The sequence below is a fragment of the Etheostoma cragini genome, chromosome 12 (genome assembly GCF_013103735.1).
Source record: "Etheostoma cragini isolate CJK2018 chromosome 12, CSU_Ecrag_1.0, whole genome shotgun sequence".
Lineage (NCBI taxonomy): Eukaryota > Metazoa > Chordata > Actinopteri > Perciformes > Percidae > Etheostoma > Etheostoma cragini.
The window spans coordinates 16,064,367-16,077,531 of record NC_048418.1 but is presented as its reverse complement, the minus strand read 5'-3'; the positions used below and the strand labels follow the sequence as shown (position 1 = coordinate 16,077,531).

General features: G+C 39.4%; 1 protein-coding gene across 5 annotated transcripts in view; it reads right to left on the bottom strand.

Moving 5' to 3' along the window:
- Nucleotides 1–13,165, bottom strand: part of LOC117953724 (dipeptidyl aminopeptidase-like protein 6) — a 101,645-nt gene that overhangs the window by 42,194 nt on the left and 46,286 nt on the right. For all 5 annotated transcript variants that reach the window (XR_004658670.1, XM_034886988.1, XM_034886989.1 and 2 more), the window contains one exon: nucleotides 1,067–1,181. Coding sequence is in view for 4 of the 5 variants with exons in the window: in XM_034886988.1 (XP_034742879.1) it covers nucleotides 1,067–1,181 (115 nt within the window). In the remaining variant the exon portion in view is untranslated. The remainder of the gene's footprint in view (nucleotides 1–1,066; nucleotides 1,182–13,165) is intronic.

Genomic DNA, 13,165 nt, shown 5'->3' with positions numbered 1-13,165 from the left:
GTTATGACAAGATCTCACACAAATGTAAATTAGGATTAAATGATTAAGTGGAGATTTTATACTCAAAAGGTCAAAGGTCAAGTTTACAAGTGACATCATAATGTTCTGCAAAAACACTTTGTTGGCCATTATTCAACACCATAACGCGAGAACAGAAGGAGAGATTGGGGCTATATTTTACATCCGGTCAGATACTGCATTGGAGAAACTAATCTTGAAATTGTGGTGATTGTAGACATCTCTGAAGATGTGTTTGAAGCATCGACATTTCTCCAAAAATTACATTTAATACCTTTAATTCAATTCCTTTACAGGCTTCACTTAAACAGATTAAATAAATCAGAACAGACATGCATGTAAACTGTAATTTGACTCATTGGTTGAGACATAAAACCTTGAGTTGGTAATTCTACTTTTAAGTTAATTCTCAGAAAGATTGTAAAAAAGGATCCTTCACACATGTATTTTGAGTCATCCATCCATCCATCACATGGATTTCAAATTTCTGTAAATTATAAGTTAAGAGGATTGTTGCAGATTATTGGCAAGGTATCTGTGGTTTCTGCGTTTCTGTGGTGTGAAATGTATTGCTGTTCTCAATTTACAGCCACAGCTGTGTGTAGAATATACATATACTGAGGCAGAGAACAGTAAGTGTAAGGGAGTGAACATTGAGTGTCACGTTACCTTTGCCAGGGAAATAATAATGTAGTGTACCTTATAAATAAGGGAAAGTCATTATGGCCTAGTCCTCCAACTCCGTCATTTGATGTTTCTGTCAATTTGTGGTTGGTTCCAAAATTTAACGAAAGGGAACCTGACATTTTATTTGTGTTGGTTGAACGTTTAGCAGAGGACCGAAGTTGGTCTGACACTGAATGCACTCTACTGCTTCAGTGTGTGCTCACTGGCAAAGCCCAGGAGGCATTCTCAGCCATGAGTGTTATAATAACATGCAACAAACAAAACATTTTCTAAGCATTACCAACTAATAAAGATAAGAGGATTGTGCATCCTTTGTGGTGATGGTGCTGTGGTGGTGTGTGTGAGTGTGTATTGCACATACGAGGGGTCAGCAGGATGACGGAGGTGACAATCAGGGAACAGATGATGAGGATGACCATCAGGGCGATGGCTATTCCTTTCCAGTTCCTCTGCGGCGGAGCATTGCCCACCAGATCCTGAAAAACAATATCAAACATTGCATTGCCACACACACAAAGAGCAAACGTATTAACGTTTAAGCATTTAAGCAACAGATAAAATGATTTGTCACCACAGGCTGGATCTACTGATGAAACTGGGTTTAATTTCACAATGGACACATAGCGTTTCAGAGATGATCATATCATACACATGGCAGATGTATTTTGTATGGTCACAGTTGGAGCCAGAGACTGGCAAGAGGACAGCTCATTCTCTGTCAAACAGATGCTGACAGCTCAGCCACTTGTGTGCAGTAACACTGCATCCACCAGCTGCTCCCCGCTGCTCAAACACAAAGAGTCCCTGCAGCTTTGCCTGATAGCTGTAGAGGAGCTACAACTTCAACACAGACACAACATGGAAAATAATGAGCTGCTTTCCTCACCCAGCCCAGCAGATGGTAGATGGCTAATCACTGCTGTCCGAAACACATATAGTAAAAAAATCCACAGGACATACAAAACATTTTAAGTGCGGGAGGCAGCAATCAAGTGGCCTCTGAAGACCAATACTCCTACACACAGATCTAAAACTATTATGATCTAGAAGCCCATTTTTAGGGGGTTTCCTGTGTAAAATAACAGATGGGCTTTGCACAAACACACCCTATCATCCACTCCTTGACATACTGTGTCCATTAAAAAGCAACAGGAACAGGCAGTTTTCCGGAATAACTAGATGTAAGGTAACCTCATGAACTCCAGACACTCCATCCAGACTGTTGAAGGGTTAAGGTCAGAAATCAGTGTGTCTGGGCACCCATATATGGAGGTTTTCTCCTGGATACAGCAAGCCAGGGTTCAACTCTGACCTGCGGCCTTTTGCTGCATGTCATTCCCCCCTCTCTTTCCCCTTTCATGTCTTCAGCTGTCCTGTCAATTAAAGGCCTAGAATACCCCCTAAAAAAAGAAATCAGAGTGTCTTGTTAATGATCTGCACATAAATCACTCTGGTCACAGTCAGTAAGGAAGGTGAGCAGCTCCAGCCACCCGTATCAGTCCAGCTGTTGAAATCCTTGTTACCAATTAGACCCGGCCTCTGTCTGCCCACAGTGAGTGGTTATGCACTATGAACCAGCTCAGTGAACCATCTGCAAGTTAATGAGGGGTGTGTGCATACACGTGAGAGTAAAACAGAAGGCTCGACTCTCAGGCAGAGACGATGCTTTTTATATATTTCAAGACTTTAAATTACTACAAGAAAAGTAACTTTCCATTGAAATGTTTAAAGTGTACCCGTGTGTGTTTGTGTGCATTTCCACTGTCTGTGCACCAATTGTCTCAACACAGTTTGTCTTACAGTGACGCAAATCAATACTGAAGGCGGTGAGTACACAAAAAAAGAAAAAACAACAGGCACAGCAATACGCTGATTTATTGCTGCAGAGGTAGGGGTTTTCACGTTATTATTCACGTGTATACGGGATTCATAAAATGTTAATGTCCCTGAAAGACATGCTGTTGAAGTTATCTTTGATATTAATGATCAGTTCCGACCTCCGACCCAAGCCAGATATAAAACAATATCAGGCTTTGACATGCACGCAGATAACAGCCTTGTTTCTGCATCTGCTTAATGGTTTTTCTGTATATCTGCACTGAACATGGCAAAGCGTTCAGTGCAGGCAGGTGATTTGAATGCAGCCAAGTCTGGTATCCAGTTGAGTGTAGCCTGAACCCTATGGAAAGGTACCAGATTTCTAAATGTGATAGCTGGATCTACGCCAAACAACAGAGGAAAAGTGTCCCTCAGCAAAATATTTCCAGACACTTTGATGCCAGCCTGGGAGGCGTGTGAGTACATGTTTAGTCCGTCTTTTTTTCCCACCCACAACAAATCCCGCATGCTCATTGTACTTTAGCACGAGGTACAATCATTTCAGAATACTTTTTGAATCTTATATATATATATATATCTCCCACAGGCCCTGTGGGCTAATTCAGGCTGTGGAAATGTAGGATGCCGACAACTTGACGAGCAGGAGCAGTTTCCCTCCAGTGCTTGGCATTTCTGTGAACAGACACCCAATTATTCAATCAGAGGTCAGAGAGCTTTTCCGCAATTCAAATCGATAGAAAATCAAATACCTTTGGACATTTGCCTTTTTTCACTGTAACGTCTTCAATAAAACAGCATTCAGTTGAAATGGATACGGTTATTAACCTTCATTGTCAATAATCCTTACATAACAGACTTGAGAGAGATGTGATCAATGTTAATCATACGTCCTGTGACAAGCTAAGCCGTGTCCGGCAGAGCTGTCAGGACAGCTGACCCTGCTATTTAAAACACCAGTTTAATCTAGAAAAAGCTAGAGTACAAAATTGAACTGTGACGTCTCCAAAAGACGCACAAAATGCAAGGGGAAAACTGTCCTGTAGGTTACACCGCTTAATCTCCAAGAGAGACTGTTTGAAACCCCCATTAGTGGCAAACAGAGGTGCTTGAACCGTCTGGGGGTTAGTGTATGAACTGGTTCAGGCCATCATGGAAAGGGGGGGGACACACTATGGTTTAACTGGGGATAATGGAGTACATTCTCTTCTGAAAAGGCATTCTGTGTTCACATTTAAAGTAACAGAAGTAGTTGTGTCAATTAAAAAAAAAGAAAGCTGAAGAGAGAAGCTCAAACTGTTACATTATGGTTATGTATTACCACTAAATATTTGCTATTGTTCGAGTCAAACAAATCAAGCACCAACCATTTCCCATGGTATGCTTGGAAATTCAGTGAGCAGTGGTGTGGTTCTGTCGTTCCTTTGCACACATGTAAGCACACCAAGATCCCCTGCATGCAGAAGGTAAGGATAACACGGTCCGGTTTTGCTAAATTTGTCAGGCCTTTAATATAGTGCTGCTTCACCTGTTTCATCACCTTTGTCTTGGTGCTTCTTGATTTCTTGCAGTGTTTACTCTGTGGCTGGAAGACATGACATCACTTGGTGTGGGATTTTGTCACCTGCAGCCTTTTCTGGCATTCAGGACAACACATCTGCGGATGCTATGTTCTTGCTTGGAACATGTGAAACAGAGAATGAGTATCTCATCAGTCTCATCTTAGTCCTGTCCAAGTTTTTGGATCCCAGAAAGGATACCAGTGGTTTATGGTCAATTGTTGTTTCAAATGCAATGTCAATCAGGAAGTCAGAGAATTGCACAGATGATAATGTGACGAATAAAGCCTCCATTTTGTTTCCAGCCTATATCTGTTTAGTTTTGTTGAAGCATAGACACCTGGTTGTGTCGTGTCATCCTCTTGTTTCTGGAGCATTTCAGCCCTTAGTCAATACAACCATGTATCAGCTTAGACTATTGTTTGTACCCTGGGACTGTAAAGTGCCAAACCTGGTAGTTGGCTCAATTCTCATTTGATGCTGTTGTGAATTTCTAGGTCCACATGTTCTTTGCACTTTCTCAACAACTGTCTTCTACATTATGTGAGTATTTTTTTGCCTAAATGATTTAACATCCTCAGAAGCCTTTTCACACAACTCACCGCTTGACAGAGGTTTTGGAGAATTCACACATTCACATTCCAGCGTCACACTTGCTTGTTCCAGCCATTTTAACCCTGCCATCAATTCCCAGTCTCTGCAAAGAGAGATCTGGCAAACTACTCTGTCTTGGCTTTCCCGTAGCTATGACATTCACTTTTGGAATTGTTTTGGTGCAGCAGAGGTGCCAAAACAGTCTGTTAAAGCAATATCTCCCAAATGGAGTAATGAATATGGTAAGCAGACTCATTTGTGAAGGGGATTTGCCAAATTGCAAATTTGCATCCCATTTTGAGAATACTTTTGAACCTTCAAGTTGTTCAAGAGTGTTCGCCACTGATGGAAGCATGTGTCTCTCTGTTTTGACTTTTGTATCATCAAGTCTTGTAACTGGAATCGTTTCTGCACACCCATCTGTTAGGCGCCTTCACTTTGGACATCACTCCAAGCTCTTCCATGCAGGCTATGGTTCTCGCTTTACTTTTTGCAGGAGAGGTATTGAGTCACGTCTAGAAGTTGATAGAGAAAATGGCTTGTCTTGGTTTTAGCTCAATCTAATAATCCCCTTTCAATTTACCAATGCCATTGGATAGTTTTGGAAACGGCTTTGAACATACTTATGGAGTTTAGGGACAAGGTCTCCACTTTTGCTACCTATCCAGACAATTGCTGAACGGCTGAGTGATGCTGCAACATACACACATTTCACCACAATGCTGCTGACTGTACTCACTGTAGCTATACAGTTTAATCTGTATAGGCTTCAATTGTGGCCTTTCTGCTTTAAAACACACATCAACAAGAAGACTCACTTATAAAAAGAGTTAAATGCAAAGTAAGATCAAAATAACTGTAGATCAAAATAACTGTGGAAATGGTGTGTTTTGTGTGTTTGCATGTGCAGTGGCGAAATAAGTACTCAGACCTTTTGCTTAAGCGCACCAATACAACAGTATAGAAATGCTTTGTAACAATTAAACGTCCTGCATTCAAGATTTTACTTGAATAAAACTTCAAAAGTATTAGCAGTAAAATGTACCTACCAAAAGTAAAAGCACTCCATATGCATATGGATTTTCCTCCTATCCCCAAACGCTATGTGGAGTAGCCAGACCCTCCTTCAGTATGCTTTGGAGGAGGGTTTGGCAAAGCGGGACTACTAGTAACTAAACCTGTCAAATAAATGTAGTGAAGTAACAAGTACATTATTTCTCTCCCTACCACTGTGTGCATGTCTGCATGCATATTGTTAAGACCAAGGAGTGAAAGACCATAATTTGTCACCATTTCCAGGCTCAATGTGATCATTTTTACGCAGCCCATAGACTTCTGCCTTAACATCACAGACTGGCTTGGTAAAGAAAAGGTAAAGGTAATCATTTTCAAATAGTGAGAGCCATTTGTGGAAAGGTTTTATGATGAAACACCCCATTCATTTCAGTACCATCTTTTGGAATCTCCACTGGTTAAACCTCCTTATAAACTAGCATCTGCCAAGTACATAGATTAGGTAGAAGCATTTCTCTTTTCATTATTTACTTTATTTTTTGTCGCTCTTCTAAAAAAAAGAGGAACCAATTGTGTGTGGATCCAGGCAAAAATACTCAGGTGCCAGACATAAAATGTTTCACTGCGGGGCACAAAGGAGGTCTGCACACTGTTCCAAATAAATTGCCTTGAAAAAAGAAAAAGTGAAATAAACTGCTTATTTGGAGCAGGCCTTTCTTTGTGCCCTCTCTTGTTACAGACCCAACAACATTCTCCCATGCTGAATCCATGTATCCAAAACAACACTTCCTCATACCTAATGAGCAGGTCCATTTTCAAAGACTCACAAAACAACACATACAACGGTTTCATTTACCACCGCACAGTGGCGGTTTAATCGTGTGACAATAAACATGTGACCGTTGTGATTAACCTCCAAAATTACATTGTTGACTCTTGTTCCTGCTGACAATTATGAACCATATTTATACACACATATTTAAGCACTTATTCTTTTTCTTTCTTCGTTGATTGTCTTTTTTAATTCAGTTGCTTGTTTTATGTGTTATGCGTTTGACTACGTAAAGTTGTACAGTATGTTTATCTCTTTTTAATTTGGTTGCTTGTTCTATGTGTCATGTGTATGTGTACTAAAGTTGTACAGTATGTTCCTATTTATTTCTGTAGCCTCTTGGCCAGGTCATGTTTGTAAATGAGAAGTGGTTCTCAAACAGTTTACCTGGATAAATAAAGGTTAAATAAAAAATAAAATAAAAAAAAACAGGCGCAGTTTTATACACTTAAACTAAACGATTAGCTAACACAAATACTTAGTTAGGGTTAGTAAAACATCAAAGACTGGCTTAAAATGAGTCACAAACTACTAAAATGAAGACGTAACATGACCCCACTGACCTCATTGCGTCACAGACTATGGTCAGGTAAACTCTTGGTTAAACTCGGTTAATTTCCAAATGACAGTTGACTTTTAGTTTCACCATGGTCTCGTGAGTGAAAGTCCTGTTTCCACCACCCCAACCTACCTCCTTAGCCATCATTTGGTGCTCTAAGACTTTGTCATGTCACTTCCTTGTTTGCTCTTTGTGATAATTACTGCTGTCACCTAAGGTCGCTGGCTAACGAGAAATGTAATTGTCTGGTGTAGCTGCTTTCATAATTGACCCATGTGGTTGTTTTCTGGGTGAGGATGGGCTGATTCAAAACATATACTTTAATACATTTATTTTAAAAAGTACTGTTTTCTTTTATAATCCACTGTTCCACACATTTAAAAGCCTTAATTCCGATCACTTAATCTTTGCAGACTGTTTTATCCTTTTTTAAAATGTGAAACATTTGGCCTACCTACTCGACAACAAATGATACATGCAATATACATACTCAGTCTGAAATCACTCACACAAAATGTGATCAACATATCTAAAGACAGAGACATGTTACTTCAGAACAGTTGATTTCTTTGATGTTCGACATGTTAAAGTCACAAACTGAGCAGCTGAAAACTTGATTATTCCCTGGATGCTGACCTTTCTAAAGAGCTCTTAACAAGGCAAATGTGTGCGAAAAAGACAATGTTGACCTTTGGCAGCGTTTTCAGAATGGCTGAAACATTACTGGATGTCTGCTTTAAGCAATCTCCTTCTTTTAGTCTGCTGTGTAAAGAGCTGGCATGTATATCATATAGCTGATAACAACAAAAGCTGCATCAATAAATGAGGACTGGAGCCATTTTCTCCCTCTTCTCTACAGACTCCACATCTAAACAAACCCTGTGCATTTCAACACTGACGACTCCAAAGGGTAGAAAATCCCGAGTAGTAGTAACACATGAAACACATTTTTTTTTATCTATTTGTTGCTATTTTTATTCTATTTCGCAAGAAAGGGGCTATAAGAAAAAAAAATGTTTAAATGTGAAGCCCACGCACAAAAAAACATTAAGGTCTATGTTAGAGATTGTGACTTGGTTCTCAGTCAAATGCAGAAGAGTACACACATACAGACAGCCCCCCCCCCACACACTCACTCACACACACTCACACACACAATGCTGAAGTGTGAAATGGATCTTTCCTGATCTCCTAGCACCTGGTTTCCAAGGTAACCAAGAGAGTCATTTGAGTCAGATTTGCAGTGAAGATGGTGCTGGCTTATGTACCTTACAGTGGGGACTAATCTTACTGCTAAGTGTCATGTTGGAAATGTGACCGGGCGCTTACAGAATTAACTAACAAATATAGACATTTGAATCGAAAGCAAGCTTCAACTGTCTAAAGACATTGGACACTGGAAACGGGATATATCGCTCCACTGTAATGTAGTCGCTGTTGGAGTACAAGTACTACTCAAGAGTGAAGTAGTAGCCTTTGGACATGGGGGTAAACTTTTCCTCTGGAACAACATTAATAAATTATGGGCATTCATGAGTGAGATTAAGAATTTATGCCAGCTGGCTCTTGGTCCATGGATAGTAGGGCATTAGACTCAACTGAGGCGAGACAAAGAAAACAAACTGTTGTTTGAAATATTGTGACCAGCGGATATATTTGCTGATAATAGATCATCTCATATAAACAGAGGGAAGCACAACATTGGGAAATGAGGAAATTCTCGAATGAAGCCACCTCTACAAACTGTGGAGTGTAAACATAATCACATCACATACATCAATACAAATATATATATTTTTTAAAGTACATAATATTGTAGCATGTATTCTCTGTAACAGCCAAACGCCAAATTGAAGAAAACGGAAAAAGTAGAAGAGAGCAGAGTCTAGTTGGTGTTGCTCTCATCATGTGTAAATTAAGAATATTGTTGTATAAAGTTATGTTATAGATCATCTTTAAACCCAGTGGTGTTATCTAACGTAAAAGGGAATGAAAGCGCTGAGGAACATTATCACCTGCAAGTAAAGTTTGTTCTTGATGGTAAACTACCATCACTGGCTAACAAGTAGCAAGCAACTCTGCAATGCAATGGTAAAATGGTAAATGCACTGCATTTGTAGCACTTTTTTACCTTGCTCAGGGACACTTCAACATGCAAACAGGAGAATTTGGGGATCAAACCACCAACCTTGAGAATAATGGATAACTGCCATATCACACAGCAATCCTTCCTATCATGCAATTGTTAAAAAAAAAACTGTGGAATAGTGCAGTTTTTAACATTTACTTTGTTAAATTGTGTGTGTACTTATTTGAATATATAGCAGTAATAGTAGTGGTGGTAGTAGCAGTAGAGGTAGTAATAGGATTACAAGTGGCACCCCGGATATATTGGTAAGGTAAGTAAGAAGAAGTGCATTATGTTGTTCTTTCACTACAAGTCAAAATAATATTAAATGATTTAGATCGCTGCCTTTTATACCACTATTTGATTTCACCTGGGAACAAATTAGTTATTATCTTAAGAAAGAAATGCTTCTTCTCTTCCATGGTTCAGACACTTAAATTCTTCCAGTCAGCTACAGTAATCTGTATGTTGACAATGTGAAATTGAATTACACCCAGTCAGCGTGTCTCATTTAAAAATACCATAATCTTTAGAAGCACTCGTCTTATAGTCAGAGAGGATACATTACCAGACTGGAGAGGGAGGCGCTCCAAGGGATCTATTGTAGACCTCATAAGTGTGTGTGTGTGTGTACTATTCTACATTTGTCTTAGAAGCAAGTGGAAATCTCTAACATAGACCCTAACGTTTTAAGTAAGACTTGAAACATGTACATACATGCATTAAAGTGGACATATAACAATGTACATACTGAAAGAAATCTAAAAACACACAACATATGACAAACTACACTACAAAATATGTAACTGCAAACATAGTAGTGCCAAAGCCAAAAGTAAGTTAATAGTAACGTATCAAGACTAACAGGCCAATTCACATAAAATGGAGCTGTTTTCCTCTAAACCTGCACAGATAAGACAAAAATAAACAATATACAGTAATTCTCAAAGCACCCACAAAGGGTGAAATGCACCCCTCACACTGCCGAGTAAATAGCCTCTTAGTGTGTTTAAATTAGGTGATATATGCAATGGCCCTACATTTGGTGCAAAATTGGTATTAGCAATTTGCATCTTCAGAGAGTTGCTGGCAACTGAAGCTCATTCGTAACACCAACAGCAGTAACGGACTAACTAAACGGACGTTTTTCTCTGGGCCATGCTTAAATTCCTGGAAGGAAGTTTGGTTAAATACCCCTGCACCTCCTCGGTCAGGACCTCCAGATGCGGTCTGAAAATGTCATTTTTCTTTTTCTCTGTGCAATTGTTCTGCCTATTGTGTTCTTGGAGCAAAAGCAACATTACAGCCTGTTCTTATGAACCATTCGTTCAAAATGTTACAAAAAGTTAACCACAGTCATTAGTAAGCATTCCACTTTTTTTTATTTTCTGTATTCACTACATTGACGGCCACTCAATGTTGAAAAAAACTAAAGCCTTTCACCCAGGAAATGTGTATTCCTTAGAAGTTTTTAAATCCAAACCACAATCTTTTTCCTTATCTTAAGTAGTTATTTTGGTGCCTAACCTTAACTTTTTTTGCAGCAAAACAGTCATATTTTATGGATTCAACTTAACCGTAAAGTCAGCTGAAACAACCTGCATTTGCTTTGTACCTCGCTCAAAGTCTCTTATTTTTGGGTAACTCAACCACCAACCACCACTGATTCAACGGAGGTTTGTAGCCAGCGTCTAAAGCTCTGTAGCGGCTTAAACAACCAGCAACTGCCGCTCTGTGTAATGGAGGTCGTAGCCAGCCGGCGTCATGTGACCACCCGGCATCATATGACCATGGCTCTCCTAATTTCGTAGGATATTACATGTCTCGGTGTGCATGCAATTTTGTATGATATCATATGGACCTTTATTGCCGTGTTTATGCTGTAATATCATTAGTGCAATATCTTTGTAAATCGTATCTTGAGACGGGACAGATAATGGTTGCAAGAGATGCTCAGGTCCTGGTGCTATCAGTCACATCAGTCTCCTATCTTTGTGATATCACTCCTAAGAGGTCACAGCCCTGCTACAGCGCTTTGTGGTAAATGCTTCCATCAACATGCTAACATGCTGGTATGGTACATGTTTAACATGTTCACTCTCTTAGTTCAGTGTGCTAACTAGTACTCAACACAAAGTACAGCTGAGGCTGATAAAGTCATTTGTTTTGCAGACACTCTGTTTGGTCAAGTAAAGGAAATAATAAAATTGTTGACCTAATGAAGGGGTCAGATAAAAAGTCAGGGGATCACCAAAACACACCAAAACACACACACACACACACTTCTTCTACAAGAACTTACAGTGAAATATACTGGACATAGAAAATAAAGCAGCTAAAATGATAGTAAAGGCTGCCTAACAGATCCTTTGCTTGACATTCAAAATATTTTATAAAAAAATATTTTATAAAACACTTTTTTAGAATAACTAATTCAGCAACTATAGCAGAGCCAAAAAAACAATTAGTTGAGTGAACACAAGCACTATGCGAAATAATTCAATGACAGTACGGCTTTTTAATTTTCTACTGTGGCATGAAAGCAAAATGTTTTCCAAAGTCTCGAGCCAATTTGTAGAGCAGAACTGTCCTCCAACATTTAGCCGCAGATGGGGGTGATAGATGTAGAGTTTATCTTCCAAGAGTCCTTTTTCCAAAACGGGATCAAGTTTGACAATCCTGAAATGTCGCTGTTTAGTTAGGTGATCACTGAGTCACTAATGATGATGAGGCTCATTGTCTTGCCAAAACTGAAAGTGTGTCCATTTTCTGGGTGATGCTTTCTGCAGTTATTTGTTTAAAGGAATTGACTAAGCAGATGGGGAGGAAATCTATCCCAATCTGTGCAGAACAAATAACTGTTTGATAAAGTATGCATCGGAGATTAGAAGTGAAAATCAGCTGGAAGTGATCCATAAAAGTGGGAAATGTGAGTGATCTTTACAAAAAGGACAAAACGTGGAGTTACCAGTAGATTTTTCTGGGGTTTGTGTGGATTTCATTGGTCTTTGTGAAAATTACTGTCATTCCGAGTGTGTGAAACTGGGAGGGTGATGAGAAAAGTAAAAATGAGGCAGTGTGCTGACTCTATGGACAGGAAAAAGGCAAGACTGAGGGAAATGTTTCCTCAGAGGATTTGAATTACTGTCTGCCTCTGGACAAAACTGGCACAGTATCTTTTAATCATCAGCACAACGGTAGCACACAACAATGTGACTGAAGATTCTTTTTTAATTGAATGTTTCCCTAAAAATGTCCCTGAAAATGAAATCCATTTTGAGTCAAAGGAAGATAAGAGAGCTTATTATTCTTTCAGAATAATTATATGCAGACCAAGCAGCATAGTCTACCCATCTCTTCAATTATATAACAAGTCTTCTTATACCGCATGAGTCACATTTGTTCCCCTTAGTCTGGATAGGTGATTGTTTAAAATGACAGTACAGTAGCTCTACCCCACTGCTGGAAATAGGATACAGTAAAAATGGATGCTAGAGTGGAAATGCAATGGGTACAGTAATAGAGGAGATATGATCATAACCAACTAACTAAAAGCAAGAAATCATCGTGTGACGGCAGTTTCTGTAAGCCTTTAAAGCATCATGATTAGGGTGCGAGGTGCTCGACAAAAGAGACTGACAGTGATGCTGTATCTGATAAAGAATAGAGGTGCATTTACTGAGCCTGTAATGACTACCCTAATAAAGACATCAGCATTTTTAAATGGAGAGGAAGATAAGATAGCTTGAGTGAATTTTCCATATATAGTCAGATTCAAAAGCTGGATAAAGAGCTGAGTGCATAAAAACCTCCTCCGTCAGCAGCAGGAAGACTGCAGCCAGAGGGCTGGAGATCACATTCGCTTCTTAGCTTAGCTACTTCCTGTGATCTGATACTCCCTCTCCCAACTACCAAGGTCACTGTTGAAGTTACAGCTT